The following is a 25,556-nucleotide window of genomic DNA, read 5'->3' as shown; positions in this document are numbered from 1 at the left end:
TTTTCAGAAATGTTCTTTAACAGTCACACGTCAGATAAGAGAGGCAGACACAGTCATATGCACACAGACATTTTATCATCTAATTGAGTCGAGTTCAGTTCAGTATGTATGAACCTTTTTTTATTGAATGTCATATTGAATGTTCATTCAGTTCAGTGATAGCCGATGCAGTCGTTTGCCGTGTTGTTAACGTACATGGTCTCTATATGTATGTATTGTATGTAAAAGACAAATTTACAACCAAAAATATAACAGAGTGCAAAATAAAACCACCACACACTCAAATGAGCACAAAGTTAAGTGAATACCTCTGTGATCCAGTTTCACCAATAATTAATCAGTATAACCCCTTCAAAGCTACTATCTCTACAGTGCTATTTACATTACGTTGTGCTCATGTTATTGTACTCACCTATTGTAGCAAATAGGGGTTCAGACACACTGATAATTCTAGTTGATGTTCAAAATAGTATTACAACAAGTCTACTATCGACAGGTAGACAACATTTGTCTGAGCCTTCTAAAACAGTTTAAAATTACAAATTACAATAAACAAATGTATGGTTGAAGTTATGTAACAATTGTGGTCATGCTTTAAAAGACAATTACTGTTTGGAACAGGGAACAAACAGGAAATGAACAATGGTCTAATATTTTGTTCAGAAATATTTCAGTGTCATTGTCAAACAATCAACAAAGCACTCAGTGGATGTTGACAACGTCTGTTTCTGAGACTCATCTCTTCGATCCAGTGTCCTGTAAATCCTGTCCTCTTATTCATGAGAAAAACATGTATGTGTCACGACCTCAGACACAATTCTGGTGGACTCAAACGCACGACTCAGGGACTGACGAAGATGTACAAAAGGGGTATTTATTGTTTATTTATTGTTGAAAAAAGAAGAAAACAAAAGGCGCTCACAACAAGGATAAAAACTTCAAACAAACCTTAATCGAAACATGAAAAAACTCTGGCTGGAACACATGACAATACTTTTCACAATCTGAACAAGACAAACTGACAAAGACAAAGGGAGACAAGGACTATTTATACCAGGTGTAAGTGAAAACAGGTGAAAACAATCAGGGGCGGGGCAGAAAATTACAAAGAAGGGAAAATCACACAAAGGGAGGAAGTCAGGGTCTGAAATGTGAGGGAAAAGGTGAGTACAAAATAAAACAGGAAGGACTAAACATGAAACACTAAACATGAACATGACTAAAATTAACACACTTGACGAGACACAACAGTATGTATACCATACATATGTATACCAACAAACATGAAAACCTCAGTACCTAAAAATGACCATATAGCATAATCAATAACCTTTCTGTTGAAGTTTAAAACATTTCTACAAAAGCGAGCATTAGAAGATTCATATAGAAAAACTATTTATTTACATTACATTGTATAGTTGTTCAATGTTAGATAATTGATACATAAACACTGATATCACTAAGTGGAAGTTTAAGGCACTGCAGAAGAGAGCAAGGTGATGAAGGATGAACTTTTGCCTCAGTATAAGATATACAATAAATCATTAAGCAATGTTATGTGATAATCATCAAGCTCATCATCAGTGGAAGTAGAGGGAGTCATTTTGGAGTTTGGGCAATGACATCATACTCTGGAGATGTGTCTCTACGATCCAAAGACATGTAAGTCATCTCCTCTTCTTTTGGCTTCACACTCTTTCTTCCTTTCCTTTGAGGAGAAAGAAAAATAAAAGTATATATTCAATATTTTCTAAAAACAGAAGTGCTATTCATCAGCAGAGCGTTTATAAAAATATATAATCCACTGTAATAACATACATACCAAAGGAACACCACGTAGATTGTGTACAAGACGTTGACACTGAGAGAGACACCAGCAACAGCCAAGAGAAGAATTCCACTGTACGGTCCACAAAATTGCTGAAGAGCTGTCACAAGAAACAACAATAATTCTCTACATATCATATCCTTACAATATGCATATGGGTAGTTGTAAGCTAAATAAATAAATTAATAAAATAAAATGTCAAGAAATCCCAATAGTTTCCAACTAATTAATAGTACTTGTATTAACTATGACAAACCGTGACTTTCTGCAGATGTTTGAAGCTCATAAAATTGCTGACTGTCATAGAATTTTCTTATAAATTAATTTGGCTTTCGACCTTTATGTGTGTTTTGACTTCCTATGTGGTCACACGCCTGAGGCACGCTTGTAACAGTCATTTTAAAAATAAATACAATTAATATCAAGATACTGATATCAAAAGAACTGTTGAAAGTTGTAATTGAAGACTATCATAATGCAAAGAGCTGTGGTAAGGCCTTAATATGGTGAAAACACTCAAGGTAAGACACCATGGCCCATGATTATAAATAAATTTATAGACACAATGTCACATTTACTCTGCAGTAAGAAATTGATTCATAAAATGTTGCCTGGGTTTAGGTAACGAAAAACAGTTGTACTCACACTGAACGTCTATTTGACTGATGTTGGATCGTCCAGCTCCAAGATCATTTTCAGCCTTGCAGAAAAAAGGACCACTGACTTCAGAAGCTTTAATGTTTAAAACACGTCCGGTCCCAATAAAAGTCTCCTGGCCTCCATCAGCTCTGTACCAGGTGTAGTTCCTTACTGCTGGGTTGGCAGTACTACTGCATGTCAGAGTCACAGTGCTGTCTTCTGGTACTGGACCAGAGGGACTGACCGACACTGTGGTATGTTTGGGTGAATCTGAAACATAAATGATTACAATTATGGAAACATTATTTGTATTTTTTATGGGTGTAATTTGATATTATATTCATAAAGTCATGAAATAATAAAGTGAGATTATGTCACGATTTTCTTCTAAAGTTATAGTGCCGACACCTTTTTTGTAACTGATAACCCTGGAGTGCAAATACCTGAATAATACAACATGGTATCTAGTATTTCCTATCTTCACTAGTACTTAACTAGTTAAAGAGGAGAGACACCATTATATGACTGACTAGCTTGTATTAACATGTGTGTGATATTGGAGACTGAAAAATAGAAGTAATTGATTAAAATGCATAAATAAGTTTATTGATTAAAATGCATAAATAAGTTTATTGATTAAAATGCATAAATAAGTTTATTGATTAAAATGCATTCATCTAAGAATCAATTAATAATTGTTTAACTTTAATTGAATGGAAACAGTTAAAAGTATAGCTGTAAGAAATTGTCATGAACTTCCCTTTTAAGAGACTCCCTGCTGTTTGTTGCCATAGCAACAAGGAGAGTGGAGCAGAGAGGAGAGAAATTAAAGAGAGAAAATATTTTAATGAAAAGTTGATTTAGAAGCTGAAAAGTAACACCTGCCTGGTCGGGGATTCATGAGGATTTTATATTAGTAAACCACAACCGTTTTTGGTGAGTTTCAATTATTTTCGTTGAAGCTTTGTTGCAGTATAATAAATGCTAGCGAAGAGCTAACAGTTGTAACTGGAAAAAAGCTATAAACATACTGTTAATCAGTTGATTAATTAGTTTGGTTTGTTAAGGAAATGAGGTATGAATGTATATTGTGTTAGTGGAAAAATGTGGAAATTTATTTTATGTAAAGCAAAGGTGTGTGGTTAATTGCATGAGGGCAGGAGAAAAGTACAGCAGTGTGAACAACGTGGCAGTAATGTTGCAATTTACAGTAACTATAAAACTTTATCCTGGTTTATGTAGTTAGAATAATTCATTTCTTTTGTGAACTGTTGGACAGGTTGGTAGGACTGTTGGGGTTATTCTTTTTCCACTTTTCTCTCTTTAAACTGAGCTGAACTGAAATACAAGAGTGGAACTGAACTTGAACTGAAATTAATATTTTATTCTGTCTTCATAATTGTGAAAGTTATGATTTAAAGCATAACAGTGTAACTTGACTAAGATTTTTGAAAATGGTGTAAATATTCTTTTGTTTTCTAACTTAAAAAAAGAGTTAACACGAGATAGAAAGAAACCAAAAATAGGTGCAACATATTAACATAAAATAAAATATAGACTTATAGACTGGTCTAACATAAAAACTATCTAAACCAAATTATTTAAAATTTAGGTGAGGAAAAAAGGGAAAGTGAGTTCTACTTTACTTTTTTGTTACCTGCAGGACTATTCACTGGTTCTGATATTTGTTATATGTATTGTCTATGTTAAATTTCAGTAAACTGCTGGTTTTTGTATTTAAAGTACCTGGTCTCTGGTTTCATTTTGTATGGTTACCCCACTCTGTTGAACCTAGAACTGGTCCAGTAGCATTAATAGAGTTGTATTAGAGTATACATGTGCTACACAAAAATCTTTTTTTGATGACAACACAGTGGTGCTAAAGTTGGACATTTTAAAATCCTAAACATACTGTAAATATCTAAATTAATGAAAACATATTATTATATGTAAATCAGAATACTGCATACAACTAGACCTATCAGAGTATATAGAGCATTTTGAGTTTGAAATTTGATACTCACACTGAACATCTATTTGACTGATGTTGGATCGTCCAGCTCCAAGATCATTTTCAGCCTTGCAGAAAAAAGGACCACTGACTTCAGAAGCTTTAATGTTTAAAACATATCCGGTCCCAATAAAAGTCTCCTGGCCTCCATCAGCTCTGTACCAGGTGTAGTTCCTTACTGCTGGGTTGGCAGTACTACTGCATGTCAGAGTCACAGTGCTGTCTTCTGGAACTGGACCAGAGGGACTGACTGACACTGTGGTGTGTTTGGGGGAATCTGAAAAAGAAATGATTACAATTATGGAAACATTATGTGTATTTTATATTTGTCATGAAATAATAAAGTGAGATTATGTCACGATTTTCTGTTAAAGTTATAGTGCCGACACCTTTTTTGTAACTGATGACCCTGGAGTGCAAATACCTGAATAATACAACAAGGTCACTAGCATTTCCTATCTTCACTAGTACTTAACTAGTTAAAGAGGAGAGACACCATTAAATGATTGACTAGCTTGTATTACTTGTACAGGGACCTGGTCGACGGCTTTGTGAAGTGTTGTGGGGAGAACCACCTGCAGCTGAATGTGGCAAAGACAAAGGAGATGGTGGTGGATTTTAGGAGGAACAAGCCCCTGCCCTCTCCTGTCAGCATCGGTGGGACTGATGTGGATATGGTGTCGGGGTATAAGTACTTGGGTGTCACACTGGACAATAAACTGGACTGGTCCACAAATTCAGAGGCCATCTACAAGAAGGGCCTGAGCCGGCTTTACTTCCTGAGGAGGCTCAGGTCCCTCACTGTCTGCAACAGGATGTTGCAGATGTTTAATCAGTCTGTTTTGGCGTGCACTATCTTCTTTGCTGCGGTGTCCTGGGGTACGGGAATCAAGGCAAAGGACGCCAACAGACTGAACAAACTCATTAAAAAGGCAGAGTCTGTTGTTGGCTTGAAGCTTGTCACCCTAAAGGAGGTGATGGAGGAGAGGATGCTGGCAAAACTGCTGGATATCATGGACAATACCTTTCACCCCCTCCACACAACACTGGACAAGCTAAAGAGCAGCTTCAGCAACAGATTCATTCAACCCCGCTGCAAGAAGGAACGATACACAAAAATCGTTCCTCCCCACTGTTATAAGACTGTATAACTCATCTGCCTCTGTTGGATCCACAATCACAGAACTGAACTAAATCTACCTGTGGAACATATACTTCATATCATATGTGATATGTGTTAATATATACCATGTTGATATTAAATATCATATTTATATAATATATTATTGTTATTATTATTATTATTATTATTATTATCATTATATTAATGACAATTATATTACTATTATTATTATATTATAATATATAATATATTATATATCATAATCTTTCTATTTATCTTTTTTATCTTTTTTACCTCAGTATTTTATTCTATTGTTTTATTTTATTGTATTTAAATGTACCTGGCTGCTATGACAACCTGATTTCCTTTCGGGATTAATAAAGTCTATCTATCTATCTATCTATCTATCTATCTATCTATCTAAACATGTTTGTGATATTGTAAACTGAAAAGGATTAACTAGTAAGGTGGAATGCAAAAATCTATTTTTTGATAACAACACAGTGGTGCTAAAGTTGGACATTTATAAATCCTAAACACACTGTAAATACCTAAATTAGTCAATTAATGAAAACATATTATAATATGTAAATCAGTGTACTACATACAGCTCGACCTATCAGACTATATAGAGCATTTTAAGTTTAAAATTTGATACATACACTGAACATCTATTTGACTGATGTTGGATCGTCCAGCTCCAAGATCATTTTCAGCCTTGCAGAAAAAAGGACCACTGACTTCAGAAGCTTTAATGTTTAAAACACGTCCAGTCCCAATAAAAGTCTCCTGGCCTCCATCAGCTCTGTACCAGGTGTAGTACCTTACTGCTGGGTTGGCAGTACTACTGCATGTCAGAGTCACAGTGCTGTCTTCTGGTACTGGACCAGAGGGACTGACTGACACTGTGGTGTGTTTGGGTGAATCTGAAAAAAAAATTATTACAATTATGGAAACATTATTTGTATTTTTTATGGGTGTAATTTGATTTTATATTTGTCATGAAATAATGAAGTGAGATTATGTCACGATTTTTTTCTAAAGTTACAGTGCCGACACCTTTTTGGTAACTGATGACCCTGGAGTGCAAATACCTGGATAATACAACATGGTCACTAGTATTTCCTATCTTCACTAGTACTTAACAAGTTAAAGAGGAGAGACACCATTATATGATTGACTAGCTTGTATTAACTTGTGTGTGATATTGAAGACTGAAAAGGATGAACTAGTGAGGTGGAATGCAAAAATATTGTTTTTTACTAAATACTCAGTTGTGCTAAAGTTGGACATTTTAAAATACTAAACATAGTGACCTTAAATATATAAATAAATTGATCAATGGCAAAACATTATAATATGTAAATCAGTGTACTGCATACAGCTAGACCTATCAGAGTATATAGAGCATTTTGGGTTTGAAATTTGATACATACACTGAACGTCTATTTGACTGATGTTGGATCGTTCAGCTCCAAGATCATTTTCAGCCTTGCAGAAAAAAGGACCACTGACTTCAGAAGCTTTAATGTTTAAAACATATCCGGTCCCAATAAAAGTCTCCTGGCCTCCATCAGCTCTGTACCAGGTGTAGTTCCTTACTGCTGGGTTGGCAGTACTACTGCATGTCAGAGTCAGAGTGCTGTCTTCTGGTACTGGACCAGAGGGACTGACTGACACTGTGGTGTGTTTGGGTGAATCTGAGAAAAAAGGAATGAAACATAAATATTATTGTTATTATTACAGTTGTAAGTTTTAATATTAGTGTTCCCTGTAGATTGAATTAACACTGATCATTTGTCCTTGTAAACCATCAGTATAAAGAAAAGTTGACAGCAAACAACAACAGCCGGCTTTCTTGCCTAATTCTGCAGTTCCATGCACTTGTTGGATTACTCAGCTGAGTCTTGAGAGGCCACACAAAATAAATGGCAAACACCCACCCTGTGCTTCCTCAGATTATTGTGCTTTTAAATCCAGACTGTGTGCTCAGAGAATTGAGTTTACAATGTGAAATACAGTCACAACTAATGTATAAGAGGCTGTGAGCAGCAACTGTCTCATGAGATTTCAGCAGAAATGTGACTGAATTATTATGGCAGATAAAGAATCACTTAATGCATTATTGACATAATTACTGATTAATGAGTAATCAGAGTGGTTCCATTTCTCTACCAGTTCATTATTATGGTAAAAAGCCTTCATTTGAAACATTGTGCAAAGGGTAAAACTATTATACAGAAAATTATAATACACCTTATAACATTGCCTATTATCAAGTCTTGAAGTGAAGACATTGTAAGTAAACTATTAGTCATTCCATCTCAAATGTCCGACAAAGTAATAAATACCAGTATAAATTAAAGCAGGTTTCACCATCAAAAAACCAATGGTGAAATGTTGCATGGCTTCTAAATGTAAGTAGATTAATTGGTTTGGTTTATTAAAAAGACACTGTTTGCAAGTAACCTAAATAATAGAACATGGTCACTAGTAATTAACAAGTTCATGAGGAAATCCACCATTAAATAACTTACTAGCCTGTATTAACATGTGTGTGATATTGTCGGTTGAAAAGAATAAACTAGTACGGTGGAATGCAAAATCTTTTTCTTTTTTATAACAACACAGGGGGTTTTAAAGTTGGATATAACATATAGTGACCTTAAATGTCTAAATAAACAAATTAGTTACAAAATATTATAATATGTAAGTCAGTGCACTGCAAACAAACTAGACCTATAAGAGTATATAGAGCATTTTAATTTTGAAATTTGATACTCACACTGAACATCTATTTGACTGATGTTGGATCGTCCAGCTCCAAGATCATTTTCAGCCTTGCAGAAAAAAGGACCACTGACTTCAGAAGCTTTAATGTTTAAAACACGTCCGGTCCCAATAAAAGTCTCCTGGCCTCCATCAGCTCTGTACCAGGTGTAGTTCCTTACTGCTGGGTTGGCAGTACTACTGCATGTCAGAGTCACAGTGCTGTCTACTGGTACTGGACCAGAGGGACTGACTGACACTGTGGTGTGTTTGGGTGAATCTGAAAAATAAATATCATTGGTATGTGTTACATTGTCAGTTATAAGTCGTAATATCTGTGTTCCCTGGAGATTGAATTAACCTAAATCATATTCATCCTGGTAAAGCATCATTGTAAAAGAAAGTTGACATCAAACAACAGCCAGCTTTCTTGCTGCACTTCCACACAAAAAAATGAAAAATAAATGATTTGCATTATTTAAAGGTGTAATGTAATCTGATATTTGGAAATCAAGTAATTTGTCATGTTTTTTTGTGCTGACCTCTTTTTTACAAAAAGCTTTATATATAAAAATTGTCATCAAAATTACTTTTCTGCTAATCTTTTATAGAAGATTTGACTAATTCAATTAAAATTGTTTCATGATGAATTAAAAACAAACAAACAAGTGAACTCACATGAAATATCAGCTGTTAAACTTGTGATAACAGATGACTCAGTGCTGCCATCTTGTTTGTTGTAGACGGCAGTACAGGAGATTTCCTGTCTGTGATGGAGGTGAGAAGCAGTGAAGGTCACAACAGAGGTCTTGACTTTAGTTTTGTCCTGATTCTCCTCCAGTGTCTCCTGACTGTGACCCAGGCTGGGGGTCCATGTCAGAGTTGGAGGATGAGACAGACAGGGAGCTGGAGCAGAGCACTTCAAACTCACTGAGGTTCCCTCCTCCACCTTCAGTGTGGACGGAGTCAGAGTCGGTCTGAGAGGATCATCTGGTGGGAAGGTACATTTTGACCAGTCAGTAAAAATATAATTCTTCTCCATTTTATATACTATTTGAAAAATGCAATTAATGGAGAACAAGGTCAAAGCAGTTCTACAAAAATAAACAACTGAAGTGTAACTAAATTGACTTTAAAACCTTACTTTTTACTGAAATGTCCAACTTTTGTCCAATAAAATTATGTTTCAGTCGATTGTCACATTCCACTCTGAGGTGAAATTTGTTGCTGTGTTTAGGTTGCATGTTGTTCAGGGTTGTGGTGCAGTCTCTTTTTGTTAAGTCTCCTGTCAATTTTCCTATAGACGATTGTGGATTACTGCTGTCAAACACAACAGTCTGTTGTTCATTTTTCCACATTGCTTTACAGGTTCCACCTAAGTCTGATGTATATGTGTCCTCTATATCAAAGGAGCAGGGGATGTTCACACAGGATCCCCTGAGAACCTCTATAGTCGGCGGCATAGTGACCTTAAACGGACCTGAAACACAAGACATAAATGTTTTTAAAAAGAAGAAGTGAATACTACTTTACAGTAATGAGGAGTTTTACGTGTTGTTGTTTGTTTTTAGACTAATGTTAGCTTTTTACTTCTGGCAATCAAACATGCTCTTCAAAAAATCATACAAGTGGTGTTCCTTTGTCTTTACTACTTTACCAGGAACCAGGGCGATTCAAACTTCCAGGTTGGTTAACAAAAATAGATCATACCTTGAGCACTTTATACATTTATTCATAAAATAATCCAGACTGTAAAAATCTGTTTTGGTCTCACAGAGTTTTTTATTTTCAGATGTTTTGAAAAAAATATAAGATTTTCGACTCATCAAATTAAAGTTTTAAGAAAACGGCAAGAGAATACATTTGTAGCTCACTGCATCCTTCATTTGCTGTAGTATGCATTACAGATATTGTAACGTTGTGGTTTGGATACTTTTTTAACATTGTGTAATTATAGTTTTTAATAGTTTTTATAATCAAGGCATCGGTGGTGTAACAGTCTAGAGGGGACAATTCTTTACAATGGAGCATGGAGGTTGCTGTTTTCCAAAGTGATGGATTTCACATTTAAACTGGAGCTGCAACTAATGATTGTTTTTATTTTTGATTAATTTGTTGTAATTTAACAATTGATCAATTAGTCATTTAGTCTATAAAATGTTGGTATACTGTATAAAATGCCAATATTCCAGAGGATAACTTAATGTCTTCAAGTAGCCTGGTTCCTGATCAACAGTCCAAAACACAGAGACATTCAGTTTACAATGATATAAAAGAGACAAAAGCAGCAAATCCTCATATTATGAAAACAAAAATGTTGAATGGATGAATTGATTAATTATTTCAGCACAGATTCAAAATAAGGCAAAACCACCACCAAATGAAGAATTTCAGCAGAGGAATAATTAACTTACGTGAAATATCAGCTGTTAAACTTGTGCTAACAGATGACTCAGTGCTGCCATCTTGTTTGTTGTAGACGGCAGTACAGGAGATTTCCTGTCTGTGATGGAGGTGAGAAGCAGTGAAGGTCACAACAGAGGTCTTGACTTTAGTTTTGTTCTGTTTCTCCTCCAGTGTCTCCTGACTGTGACCCAGGCTGGGGGTCCATGTCAGAGTTGGAGGATGAGACAGACAGGGAGCTGGAGCAGAGCACTTCAAACTCACTGAGGTTCCCTCCTCCACCTCCAGTGTGGACGGAGTCAGAGTCGGTCTGAGAGGATCATCTGGTGGGAAGGTACATTTTGACCAGTGAGTAAAAATTTAATTCTTCTCCATTTTATATACTTTTTGAAAAATGTGATTAATGGAGAACAAGGTCAAAGCAGTTCTACAAAAATAAACAACTGAAGTGTAACTAAATGGACTTTAGAACCTTACTTTTTACTGAAATGTCCAACTTTTGTCCAATAAAAAGGCCATTGTCACATTCCAGTCTGAGGTAATATTTGTTGCTGTGTTCAGGTTGCATGTTGTTCAGGGTTGTGGTGCAGTCTCTTTTTGTTAAGTCTCCTGTCAAATTTCCTTTTATTGCAGATGATTGTGGATTACTGCTGTTAAACACAACAGTCCATTGTTCGTTTTTCCACACTACTTTACAGGTTCCATCTAAGTTTGATCTAAATCTGTCCCCTATATCAAAGGAGCAGGGGGATAGTCACACAGGATCCCCTGAGAACCTCTATAGTCTGCGGCATAGTGACCTTAAACTCTCCACAGTGGACACCTGAAACACAAGACACAAACCTGTGAATGAGAACAAGTGAATACTACTTTACAATAAGAAGGAAATTTGACTGTTTGGTTGCCGTGCTAGAATCTTAGCACTAAACTTTTATTCATAAAATAATCCAAAATTAAACAACTTTTTCTAGATAATTTAAAATTGTTCACCCATCAAATGTATTTAGTGCACCATGTATTATAGATACTGCTGTTCTGTGGTGTGAATGCTTAACTAACAGTGAATGAGAAAAAGTGAATACTACTTTACAATAAGAAGTAAATTTGGTTTCCTTGGTAAAATCTGTAGTAAAAAAAGCACTATACCCTTGTTCATAAAGTGATACATTATAATAAAATAAAATAAAATAAGGACTACAAGGAGTCTGATTTGTTCCCATAGTATTTTTTTCCTATATATTTAGATAAAAAAAAAATTCACTCGTCTAATTAACTTTCTCAGAAGAATCCAGCAGAACACTTTTGTAACTCACTGCATCTCTTATGCAACATTCATTATAGATACTGTTTTACTGTGGTTTGAATAACATTGTTTTTTTTGTAGGTTTTAATAGTTTTATAGTCATTGATCCAAATATGAATGAACTTTAACTCACTCTGCAGCAGACAGCCAATGAGAAGGAGAGTCAGAGCTGCAGCCATCTTTGTGTGTCAGGAGAGGCAGAAACTCTGGAGATTACACATGGAACAATTAACATCTTTAGTACATTTCATCCCTCATGAACTTTTTACAGTAGGGTTTATTTGGAAGCCAGTATCGAATGCAATATTTGCAGAGGTTGCATATAGAGAAATGTTTTGATACCCTCTTACTTTTTCAGACTTTATTAATCTTCCAAAGAAGCCAGTAAAGGGTGCTGACACTAACACTCAATTGAATACCGACAAAATGTAATTATTTATGGAGTTTAAGTCCTCATGAATGCAGAACGATACAGCTCACCTATTTATTCGTAAGAGAAAAAGGGGGTGTATGACCGCTTTTAAATCCCTTTCTTTAAAAAAACATATTTGAACAATTAAGTAAACCATTATTCATTTAAAATACAGTTCTTGCAAATTCCCCATGCTTTTAATAAAGTTTGGTGTTGGAGATATTCAACAGAAGAGATTTGCAAAAATAAAAAATAATTGATTGTCCCACACTTTGTAACATTCAGTGTGTCAGTGCTATAGCATGCTGCTTTGGTTAACAAGGCGTAGACGGTGAAATGATGATAAAAAGGAAAAACAGGAAGCTATAGGCCTTTGTATGGTTAAATGGCAAACAAATCATGTCTTTTATTTGTTAATTTTCCATGTATTTACCAATCTACAATTTGTTTTCTACAACTATTCAACAGGAACAAAACCACAATTTAATGACAGTTTAAAGTATCTGAATAGATTTTTTTCCTTTCACATAGCTTTGGTGTTTTTTCTTATTTATACCTTTGAAATTGTTCACTGATCGAACTGAAAAAAACTTGATTTTTAAATTTAAGAAGCTTGTTTTATATTTAAAATAAATGATGATTTGATATGTATCATATAGAAGTTCTGATGACTTACATTTTCTTCAGGTCTTTCGAGCGGACAGATCAAAGACGTACTGAGAAGTGAAGTTCCTTCACAGTTGTGCTGCTATTTCAAACCGCCAACAAGAAGTTACCGTAAAATCAGGAAGTCCCAAAAGTGCATACGCCTGTGACAACAAAATGTACTTTTTCTTACTTACTATGGGAAACTTACCGTGGGTACGGAAAGTATTCAGACCGCTTTAAATTTTTCACTCTGTTTCATTGCAGCCATTTGCTAAAATCAAAAAAGTTCATTTTATTTCTCATTAATGTACACTCAGCACCCCATCTTGACAGAAAAAAACAGAAATGTAGAAATTTTTGCAAATTTATTAAAAAGAAAAACTGAAATATCACATGGTCATAAGTATTCAGACCCTTTGCTCAGTATTGAGTAGAAGCACCCTTTTGAGCTACTACAGCCATGAGTCTTCTTGGGAATGATGCAACAAGTTTTTCACACCTGGATTTGGGGATCCTCTGCCATTCTTCCTTGCAGATCCTCTCCAGTTCTGTCAGGTTGGATGGTGAACGTTGGTGGACAGCCATTTTCAGATCTCTCCAGAGATGCTCAATTGGGTTTAGGTCAGGGCTCTGGCTGGGCCAGTCAAGAATGGTCACAGTTGTTCCGAAGCCACTCCTTTGTTATTTTAGCTGTGTGCTTAGGGTTATTGTCTTGTTGGAAGGTGAACCTTTGGCCCAGTCTGAGGTCCTGAGCACTCTGGAAGAGGTTTTCTTCCAGGATATCTCTGTACTTGGCCACATTCATCTTTCCTTCAATTGCAACCAGTTGTCCTGTCCCTGCAGCTGAAAAACATCCCCATAGCCTGATGCTGCCACCACCACCATGTTTCGCTGTTGGGATTGTATTGGGCAGGTGATGAGCAGTGCCTGGTTTTCTCCACACATACCGCTTAGAATTAACGCCAAAAAGTTCAATGTTGGTCTCATCAGACCAGAGAATCTTATTTCTCATAGTCTGGGAGTCCTTCATGTCTTTTTTGGCAAACTCTATGCGGGCTTTCATATGTCTTGCACTGAGGAACGGCTTCCGTCGGAACACTCTGCCATAAAGCCCCGACTGGTGGAGGGCTGCAGTGATAGTTGACTTTGTGGAACTTTCTCCCATCTCCCTACTGCATCTCTGGAGCTCAGCCACAGTGATCTTTGGGTTCTTCTTTACCTCTCTTACCAAGGCTCTTCTCCCACGATGGCTCAGTTTGGCTGGACGGCCAGGTCTAGGAAGAGTTCTGGTCGTCCCAAACTTCTTCCATTTAAGGATTATGGAGGCCACTGTGCTCTTAGGAACCTTGAGTGCTGCAGAAATTCTTTTGTAACCTTGGCCAGATCTGTGCCTTGCCACAATTCTGTCTCTGAGCTCCTTGGGCAGTTCCTTTGACCTCATGATTCTCATTTGCTCTGACATGCACTGTGAGCTGTAAGGTCTTATATAGACAGGTGTGTGCCTTTCCTAATCAAGTTCAATCAGTTTAATTAAACACAGCTAGACTCCAATGAAGGAGCAGGACCATCTCAAGGAGGATCAGAAGAAATGGACAGCATGTGAGTTAAATATGAGTGTCACAGCAAAGGGTCTGAATACTTATGACCATGTGATATTTCAGTTTTTCTTTTTAATAAATTTGCAAAAATTTCTACATTTCTGTTTTTTTCTGTCAAGATGGGGTGCTGAGTGTACAATAATGAGAAATAAAATGAACTTTTTTGATTTTAGCAAATGGCTGCAATGAAACAAAGAGTGAACATTTTAAAGGGGTCTGAATACTTTCCGTACCCACTGTATATAGCTTACAACTTATTATGAATAGGTTTATGAATTGATATTTAATTGTACAATCAAAGTATATCAAATTACACAATGACTTATAAACAACCAAAGCAACACAATAAATACAATAATTTCATATACAAATTAATGAATATTTAAATAGATTTTACTCAAATTGAAATATGAGACTTATATTGATTATGTATTTGACTGTTGTTGGATTGTTGTGCTCCAATATCATTTTCAGCCTTGCAGAAAAAAAGACTGTTGTTTTAAAAAGCTTTAGTGCATTGGAATGTTTAAAACTTGTCTGGCTCCCATTAAAGGCTCATTACTGCTGGGTTGGCACAACTATGTCAGTGTCACATTACTGCCCCCTGGTACTGGACCAGAGTAACTGACTGGCACTGTGGTGTGTTTGTGTGAGTCTGAAAAATTAATAATAAAACGCATTGTTAAATGTAACATTTGTCTTCTAAAGTAAGAATGCTGGCATCACCTTTTACCAAGCTTGCCACAGAAACATTTTATTACTCCTCATCAGTTCTGGTCTTCACTGTTTTCAAAGTGTTTTCTCTAATTCTGGGAAACTGTGTCTAATTCATTGTATCTGATTTTTAATGTTGTGGGGTTTGTTGTTGTAAGGTGTAATACCTGACTTCTACACCCATCTATCCCACAAGAGAGAACTTGATGCAGGATGTAGTGAAAGTGAAACATACCACTGTACAACATATTACTGGAAGTTGACAACAAACAACATCCAGCAGTCTGAATAGGACAATAATTAACAATGACTATATTGCTCTTTCAATCACAGATTGTACTTGAAAACTAAAGTAAGTAAATCAAATAAGTCAAGAGATCAATTTAATATTAATCTCAGTTTTCAGTTTGTATGTTCTCCCCGTGTCTTGGTGAGTTTACTCCAGTTGTTCCCGTTTCCTCTTACAGTCCAAAGTCATGCATGTTACGTTAACCTGAAACTTTCCCAGGCATGAAATTGTCAACAAGATAATCAATAATAACAATAAAATGTAGCCGCAAGTGGCAATTGACAACATATGACACACACACAAAAAAAATACTGCATAACTTTTGGTAATTTTCCTCTAATCAGATCTGTTGATGACTGCAGTAACTCCACTAACTTTGTATCTGGTGTCCTTCCTCCACCTCTCCTGCCACCTGTAGCCCCTTCAGCACCGACTGCATTATTCACTCAGTCTATCTGCTCCCGCTAACCCCAGATCTTCTCTGTCTTGTCCAGGTTGGCCTGAAGTAATCCAAGTTCATCCACAAAGTTTGTAGTATTTTGGAGTCCTGGTTGAATTTCTCTTATTGCTTTTCCCCACCTATGTGAGGTCATTTCCAGCTATCCTGGCAAAGGAAGAAATAACCATTAACTTACACTAGATGGCAGTATGTTCATGTGCTGTAACACTGAGCAGGAGATTGGTTATTTCTATGAAATGTCAGTGTCTTCTGAGAGGTGTTTTTTTGCCATGATTACTAAATACACTGTTGTCTCAGTATAAGAAATGCATGAATTCCTTTTGTGAAGTTGTCTTATAATCATCACAGAAATTCTCATGAAGACCTAATATCTAATATCTATCTAAATCATAAAAAAGTTCAATGACCAGTGTGTACGATTTAGTGCAAGCAACTCCAGTTTTTGACCGTTCTGGGCTACTGTAAAAACATGGCGGCTCACCATTGACTCCCAACAAGAGGAGCTGCTCCCTTTGTAGATAAAAGCGTCTCATTAACAAAAAACAACTTTACAAATTTGTGGTGCAGTCTCAGTAACACATTTTTAGGAGACTGTACACAAATGAAAACTTATGAATTATATTCCGTTTCTGCCCATAGACCCTCCTGAATGTTATACATTGGACCTTTAATTGACTAACACAATTAGTAGCATATCTGGATACTTTAAATGAAATGCATTGTTTAAACCAACTTTGATATTTATGATACATTTATTACAATTTATAAATCACAATTAGACATTATTCTAACTAAGCTGTATTTAAAATACAATATAATCTTAAATCTTACCAGGTCATTTTGCTGAAAACTCTCCAGACTGGCTAAGAAATAATATGTATGGAGAAGATGATCAAACATGCACAGTCGACTTCTGCAGCTATAGAAATAGCACAGTTCATCAAATCATTTCACAATTCAGAAATTCTGTCTCCTGGTGTTATAAGACATGTTACTGAGACATTCATACAAACTTAAAGATAGTATAGGACTGTCATTAATTGTCATTGTCATGGAGTGGAATCACATTAACATTAACAACGATGCTTCATTGTATAATTCAATTCGATTTACAGCCCAATGACACTTCATTTTTTAATGTATGTACATGTAAAAGACAGTCAAATTATCAAATGAAACAGTTTAAACAAAAGTTACACAGAACAAGTTCTATTTATGCACAATATTTTTGTCTCTAAATTGAACCTCGGCATATTCACTATACTCTGCCTTCTTTGCATCTTTTCCAGTCACAGTGTTGCCATATAGACTCTCCATCTCCCGTGCATTGCTCACGTAATTTCTGCTCATGCCTCCCTCCATGGACCTCTCCTCCTCCAGATAGGAGCTACCAGACAGGTTCCTTTCCACAGCACGTTCTCCCTTCTTCTTGCTCTTGCTCTTCCAAATCACACTGGAGTAAAGCACATCACTGCTTTCCTCATTCTGCTTCTCTGAGCTTCTACTGGATATCTGTCGATGTCCTCGATGAGAATTTGGTTTATCTTTCCCCCTGATCATGTTGGTGTTGATGTAAATATCTTCTTCTAATGTGATAGACACCTGAAAGGGAAAAAAAAATCAGTGGTACAGATATTCCACTAGATTATCCCTTTTTAATACCCACATTATAAAACAGTCAGTACCTTATTTCTATTTTCACTTGTAACATCTTGACTCATCACAGCTGTGCTGGTGTCACCTGTACACTGGCTCTTTGTAGGGTTATGGCGCTCAGTCCTCTGAGCCCTGAAAATAAAAAAGTAGGACACCCCATCCAATTTACATTGACATGTTCACTTCCATTTTGGTTTTCAGCCAAATCATGTATTAGTTGACAAAATGCAGAAGTTTATTCAGAGAGAAAGTCAAAATTAGGTTAGACAAACTCTAACTGGCATGACTTAAATAATATACTGTAGTTATCACTGATAGAATACAGCTGCCAATCATTACTTACTTACATTACTATTCTGTAGAGGCATAATAATCAGTGCTAAAAAATGTCAGAATTAACAATAAAATAACCTTATGAATCACAGATTGCACCAGCAACAGTCACTGTTATATACAGTATGCTATATATGGGTTGTGGACTTGCTGGTCATTGGGATTTTACATACTTTAAAATTCATAAACTATTCATTATTTTGTGTATTCACAAGAAATTGTCTGTTAAAGCTTGAAAACTTAAACTGGTTCTGACAAACACTACATAGAGTCAGTATTTATACTAGAGTTAAGTTAACAACAAAAGCTTTACTGTGCAGGGTTTCATGGCTTCTCTAGTTGTTACCTACCTGACAGCAAACAGTAGAGCACATATTAGTGCTGCTGTAAGTGCACTGACTGTGACGATGAAGACGGGCAACGTAACTTGACCTGAGAATTATGTATGAGACAGAACAGAAAATTAAGGAGGTTTGTCAGAATTAGACATATATATTCGGATTATTTGGTGAAGAAGACATACATGGAGCTTCCTGGGTTTTTCCTGTGGGTGTATTAAACACATAACTCAATTATAATCTGTTTTAAGGTGTTACATCGTGTATTGGTAGTATATAAAACTTTCATAGAAGAGAGGTAAAAATAAAAAAATCTAAGAAATAGGTTGAGTGATTAATATATAATATTTGCACTACAGACATTATCGATATGAATTCTAGAAGCAGAAATCAAGAGTGTGACTAACTAACATGTCACTTACATATACAGTATGTACAGTATGTGAAACAGTTGGGAGCCGACAACAGAATAAAAAATGTAAAAACAAAAACACTGAATGGAAATATATATACTGTGCAGATTCTCATAGTTTCCAACTAATCAAGAGGACTTGTATTTAGCACAAAGACAAACCATGATTTTCTGTAGATGTTCGAGGCTCAAGGCTGTAGACACAAAAACGTTGACTGGCAGATCCCAGAGAGTTGGAGCTGCGGCAGAGCAAAGAGGAAAGATCCCTCTCCTGTGGTTGATTCACAGCGATGAAGCTCCTCAGGGCTGTGTCATTCAGAAGCTCATTGCTGATTGCAAACTTGTCAGAGTGATTGATGGGTAACCCATCCAAATACCACTCTAAAATGGGAGAAGGGTTTCCCACAGTCTCACAGGAACAGTTGAGCTGGTCTGCAGTTTTGGTGCAATCAGAGGAGAACAGGATCTGTGGAGCAACTGTAATGAATATAGAGAAGACCGACAAGTTAAGAGTCAAGTAAAGTCATGTTTAATCAAGTTAGCAAAAATGACTGTATCTCTGGGGACCCAAGGAAGTGTAGTGTCAAACTTGGCACAATTTGGATATGGGACACATTCAATGTTAATAAACTTTGAATAAACAAGCGAAAAGCCCTCTGTGCAAAGGTGGGGTTTCAGTCAGTAAAATAAACAGTTGTAATCATGTGATACTCACACTGAAACTCTATTTGACTAATGTTGGATCGTCCAGCTCCAAGATCATTTTCAGCCTTGCAGAAAAAAGGACCACTGACTTCAGAAGCTTTAATGTTTAAAACACGTCCGGTCCCAATAAAAGTCTCCTGGCCTCCATCAGCTCTGTACCAGGTGTAGGTCCTTACTGCTGGGTTGGCAGTACTACTGCATGTCAGAGTCACAGTGCTGTCTTCTGGTACTGGACCAGAGGGACTGACTGACACTGTGGTGTGTTTGGGTGAATCTGAAAAATAAATGATTACAATTATGGAAACATTATTTGTATTATTCATTGGTTTAATTTGCCCTGATGTTTGTCATGAAATGAAAAAGGCAGATTATGCTACTTGAGCAACTGTTATGTACAGAAAACATAAGAGTTAAGTCAAATTGGGTGAAGTTTAAATTATAGCAATAATTAAATGGTATTTACCTGGAGGTTGCTGTTGACAATAACTACTACAATAAAATAACACATTTGTATCTGTCTTAATGTCACAGATAACAAATTAACTCACATGAAATATCAGCTGTTAAACTTGTGCTAACAGATGACTCAGTGCTGCCATCTTGTTTGTTGTAGACGGCAGTACAGGAGATTTCCTGTCTGTGATGGAGGTGAGAAGCAGTGAAGTTCACAACAGAGGTCTTGACTTTAGTTTTGTCCTGATTCTCCTCCAGTGTCTCCTGACTGTGACCCAGGCTGGGGGTCCATGTCAGAGTTGGAGGATGAGACAGACAGGGAGCTGGAGCAGAGCACTTCAAACTCACTGAGGTTCCCTCCTCCATCTCCAGTGTGGACGGAGTCAGAGTCGGTCTGGGAGGATCATCTGGTGGGAAGGTACATTTTGACCAGTCAGTAAAAATGTAATTCTACTCCATTTTATATACTATTTGAAAAGTGCAATTAATGGAGAACAAGTTCAAAGCAGTTCTGCAAAAATAACCAACTGAAGTGTAACTAAATGGACTTTAAAACCTTACTTTTTACTGAAATGTCCAACTTTTGTTGATTAAAATTTTGTTTCAGGCGATTGTTACATTCCACTCTGAGGTAATATTTGTTGCTGTGTTCAGGTTGCATGTTGTTCAGGGTTGTGGTGCAGTCTCTTTTTGTTAAGTCTCCTGTCAAATTTCCTTTTATTGTAGACGATTGTGGATTACTGCTGTCAAACACAACAGTCCCTTGTTCATTTTCCACATTGCTTTACATGTTCTATCTAAGTCTGATCCAACTCCGTCCTTTATATCAAAGGAGCAGGGGATGGTCACACAGGATCCCCTCAGAACCTCTATAGTCTGCGGCATAGTGACCTTAAACTCTCCACAGTGGACACCTGAAACACAAGACACAAACCTGTGAATAAGAAAAAGTGAATACTACTTTACAATAAGAAGTAAATTTGACTGTTTGGTCGCCGTGCTAGAATCTTAGCGCTATACCTTTATTCATAAAATAATCCAAAATGAAGACTGTAAAGATTTTTTCAAGATAAATAAAATTGTTCACCCATCAAATGTATTTAGTGCACCATGTATCAAAGATACTGCTGTTCTGTGGTGTGAATGCCTAACTAACAGTGTGTAGATATAGGTTTTAATAGTTTTATAGTTATTGATCCAAATATGAATGAACTTTAACTCACTCTGCAGCAGACAGCCAATGAGAAGGAGAGTCAGAGCTGCAGCCATCTTTGTGTGTCAGGAGAGGCAGAAACTCTGGAGATTACACATGGAACAATTCACATCTTTAGTACATTTCATCCCTCATTAATTTTTACAGTAGGGTTCACCTGGAAGCCAGTATTTAATTTAATATTTGTGGAGGTTGCAGACAAAGAAACGTTTTGCAATCCGGATCTGTTTCTTCATTTCATGAGGTCACGGTGACACAGCACAGCTATTTATCATTCGTAGAGGAATAAGGGGACGTATAACTGCATTCCTTTAAAAACTATAATTGAACAGTTAAATTAATCAATACTTCAATCAAGGTCTAATCAATACCCACCCTTTGTAACATTCAGTTCAGTGCTACAACATGCTGCTTTGGTTAAAAAAGACGTAGAAAATTAATAGATAATAAAAATGAAAAACAGGAAGCTATGCTGTTTTGTGAAAGGAAAAAAATGACAAACATACTATGTCTTTTTTTTCAGTTTATTTACAAAGTTACAATTTATTTGAGAGAATTAGTTTCAACATTCTTAAACCACAATCGGACGATTTTGCCACCTTTCACATATTTAGTGTCTTTTCTTTTTTCTACCTTTGAAATTTTGCACTGTAATTGTTGAGAGCAAAGTAACCTCATGTTTATATTTTTTGAATTTTATAGTACATTTAAAAAAATGTTGCTTATGTAATATGTGTCATGTAGAAGTTATGATGACTTACATTGTCTTCAGGTCTTCCAGGTAGACAGATCAAAGATGTATAGAGAAGTGAAGTTCCTTCAAAGTTGTGCTGCTGTTTCCAACAGAATGCAAGAATTAACTTTAAAATGAGGAAGTCACAAAAGTGCAGATTCATGTAACAATGAAGTGTACTTTTTCTTACTTACTATGGGAAACATATATAGCTTACAAATTATTATAAATAAGTTTATGAATAAATATTTAATTGTAATTGTTTCAAGAAATGTTTTTTAACAGTCACACGTCAGATAAGGGAGGCAGACACAGTCATATGCACACAGACATTTTATCATCTAATTGAGTCGAGTTCAGTTCAGTATGTATGAACCTTTTTTCTTATTGAATGTCATATTGAATGTTCATTCAGTTCAGTGATAGCTGATGCAGTCGTTTGCCGTGTTGTTAACGTACATGGTCTCTATATGTATGTATTGTATGTAAAAGACAAATTTACAACCAAACATATAACAGAGTGCAAAATAAAACCACCACACACTCAAATGAGCACAAAGTTAAGTGAATACCTCTGTGATCCAGTTTCACCAATAATTAAGCAGTATAACCCCTTCAAAGCTACTATCTCTACAGTGCTATTTACATTACATTGTGCTCATGTTATTGTACTCACCTATTGTAGCAAATAGGGGTTCAGACACACTGATAATTCTAGTTGGATATTCAAACAAGTCCACTATCGACAGGTAGACAACATTTGTCTGAGCCTTCTAAAACAGTTTAAAATTACAAATTACAATAAACAAATGTATGGTTGAAGTTATGTAACAATTGTGGTCATGCTTTAAAAGACAATTACTGTTTGGAACAGGGAACAAACAGGAAATGAACAATGGTCTAATATTTTGTTCAGAAATATTTCAGTGTCATTGTCAAACAATCAACAAAGCACTCAGTGGATGTTGACACCGTCTGTTTCTGAGACTCATCTCTTCGATCCAGTGTCCTGTAAATCCTGTCCTCTTATTCATGAGAAAAGACATGTATGTGTCACGACCTAAGACACAATTCTGGTGGACTCAAATGCATGACTCAGGGACTGACGAAGATGTACAAAAGGGGTATTTATTGTTTATTTATTGTTGAAAAACAAAGGGCGATCACAAAGGAGGATAAAATTGCAAAAGAAAAGCTCACACAAACCTTAATCAAAACATGAAAAAACTCTGAAAAAGACAAAGGGAGACAAGGACTATTTATACCAGGTGTAAGTGAAAACAGGTGAAAACAATCAGGGGCAGGGCAGAAAATTACAAAGAAGGGAAAATCACACAAAGGGAGGGAGTCAGGGTCTGAAATGTGAGGGAAAAGGTGAGTACAAAAAAAAAAACAGGAAGGACTAAATATGAAACACTAAACATGAACATGACTAAAATTAACACACTTGACGAGACACAACAGTATGTATACCATACATATGTATACCAACAAACATAAAAACCTCAGTACCTAAAAAATAACCTTTCTGTTGAAGTTTAAAACATTTCTACAAAAGCGAGCATTCGAAGATTCATATAGAAAGTATTTATTTACATTACATTGTATAGTTGTTCAATGTTAGATAATTGATACATAAACACTGATATCACTAAGTGGAAGTTTAAGGCACTGCAGGAGAGAGCAAGGTGATGAAGGATGAGCTTTTGCCTCAGTATAAGATATACAATAAATCATTAAGCAATGTTATGTGATAATCATCAAGCTCATCATCAGTGGAAGTAGAGGGAGTCATTTTGGAGTTTGGGCAATGACATCATACTCTGGAGATGTGTCTCTACGATCCAAAGACATGTAAGTCATGTCCTCTTCTTTTGGCTTCACACTCTTTCTTCCTTTCCTTTGAGGAGAAAGAAAAATAGAAATATATATTCAATATTTTCTAAAAACAGCAGTGCTATTCATCAGCAGAGCTTTTATAAAAATATATAATCCACTGTAATAACATACATACCAAAGGAACACCACGTAGATTGTGTACAAGACGTTGACACTGAGAGAGACACCGGCAACAGCCAAGAGAAGAATTCCCACTGTACGGTCCACAATGTTGCTCAAGACCTGTCACAAGAAACAACAATAATTCTCTACATATCATATCCTTACAATATGCATATGGGCAGTTGTAAGCTAAATAAATAAATTAATAAAATAAAATGTCAAGAAATCCTAATAGTTTCCAACTAATTAATAGTACTTGTATTAACTATGACAAACCGTGACTTTCTGCAGATGTTTGAAGCTCATAAAATTGCTGACTGTCATAGAATTTTCTTATAAATTAATTTGGCTTTCGACCTTTATGTGTGTTTTGACTTCCTATGTGGTCACACGCCTGAGGCACGCTTGTAACAGTCATTTTAAAAATAAATACAATTAATATCAAGATACTGATATCAAAGAACGGTTGGAAGTTGTAATTGAAGACTATCATAATGCAAAGAGCTGTGGTAAGGCCTTAATATGGTGCAAACACTCAAGGTAAGACACCATGGCCCATGATTATAAATAAATTTATAGACACAATGTCACATTTACTCTGCAGTAAGAAATTGATTCATAAAATGTTGCCTGGGTTTAGGTAACGAAAAACAGTTGTACTCACACTGAACGTCTATTTGACTGATGTTGGATTGTCCAGCTCCAAGATCATTTTCAGCCTTGCAGAAAAAGGACCACTGACTTCAGAAGCTTTAATGTTTAAAACACGTCCGGTCCCAATAAAAGTCTCCTGGCCTCCATCAGCTCTGTACCAGGTGTAGTTCCTTAGTGCTGGGTTGGCAGTACTACTGCATGTCAGAGTCACAGTGCTGTCTTCTGTTACTGGACCAGAGGGACTGACTGACACTGTGGTATGTTTGGGTGAATCTGAAACATAAATGATTTTTTTTTTTAATGGGTGTAATTTGATATTATATTCATGAAGTCATGAAATAATAAAGTGAGATTATGTCACTATTTTCTTCTAAAGTTATAGTGCCGACACCGTTTTTGTAAATGATGACCCTGGAGTGCAAATACCTGAATAATACAACAAGGTCACTAGTATTTCCTATCACTAGTACTTAACAAGTTAAGAGGGGAGACACCATTAAATGATTGACTAGCTTGTATTAACATGTGTGTGATATTGGAGACTGAAAAGTATTAACTAGTAAGGTGGAATGCAAAAATAAATTTTTTTGATAACAACACAGTGGTGCTAAAGTTGGACATTTTACAATCCTAAACATACCTTAAATATCTAAATTAGCCAATTAATGAAAACATATTATTATATGCAAATCAGTGTACTGCATACAGCTCGACCTATCAGAGTATATAGAGCATTTTAAGTTTGAAATTTGATACTTACACTGAACGTCTATTTGACTGATGTTGGATCGTCCAGCTCAAGATCATTTTCAGCCTTGCAGAAAAAAGGACCACTGACTTCAGAAGCTTTAATGTTTAAAA

At 36.0% G+C, this 25,556-nt stretch overlaps 1 protein-coding gene across 1 annotated transcript in view; it reads right to left on the bottom strand.

Annotated features, from left to right (window-relative positions):
- The window catches only part of LOC127366964 (sialoadhesin-like), an 88,203-nt gene that overhangs the window by 45,665 nt on the left and 16,982 nt on the right, over window positions 1–25,556 (bottom strand). Inside the window, exons 4-13 of the mRNA XM_051406440.1 lie at window positions 20,656–20,868; window positions 20,318–20,501; window positions 10,785–10,912; window positions 9,515–9,850; window positions 9,049–9,360; window positions 8,387–8,650; window positions 7,190–7,301; window positions 6,264–6,415; window positions 4,492–4,755; window positions 2,474–2,737 (exon numbers count right to left, since the gene is read on the bottom strand). Coding sequence (XP_051262400.1) covers window positions 2,474–2,737; window positions 4,492–4,755; window positions 6,264–6,415; window positions 7,190–7,301; window positions 8,387–8,650; window positions 9,049–9,360; window positions 9,515–9,850; window positions 10,785–10,912; window positions 20,318–20,501; window positions 20,656–20,868 — 2,229 coding nt within the window. The remainder of the gene's footprint in view (window positions 1–2,473; window positions 2,738–4,491; window positions 4,756–6,263; window positions 6,416–7,189; window positions 7,302–8,386; window positions 8,651–9,048; window positions 9,361–9,514; window positions 9,851–10,784; window positions 10,913–20,317; window positions 20,502–20,655; window positions 20,869–25,556) is intronic.

Source organism: Dicentrarchus labrax, unplaced genomic scaffold (genome assembly GCF_905237075.1).
Source record: "Dicentrarchus labrax unplaced genomic scaffold, dlabrax2021, whole genome shotgun sequence".
NCBI lineage: Eukaryota > Metazoa > Chordata > Actinopteri > Moronidae > Dicentrarchus > Dicentrarchus labrax.
This window is presented reverse-complemented; position numbering and strand designations above follow the sequence as displayed.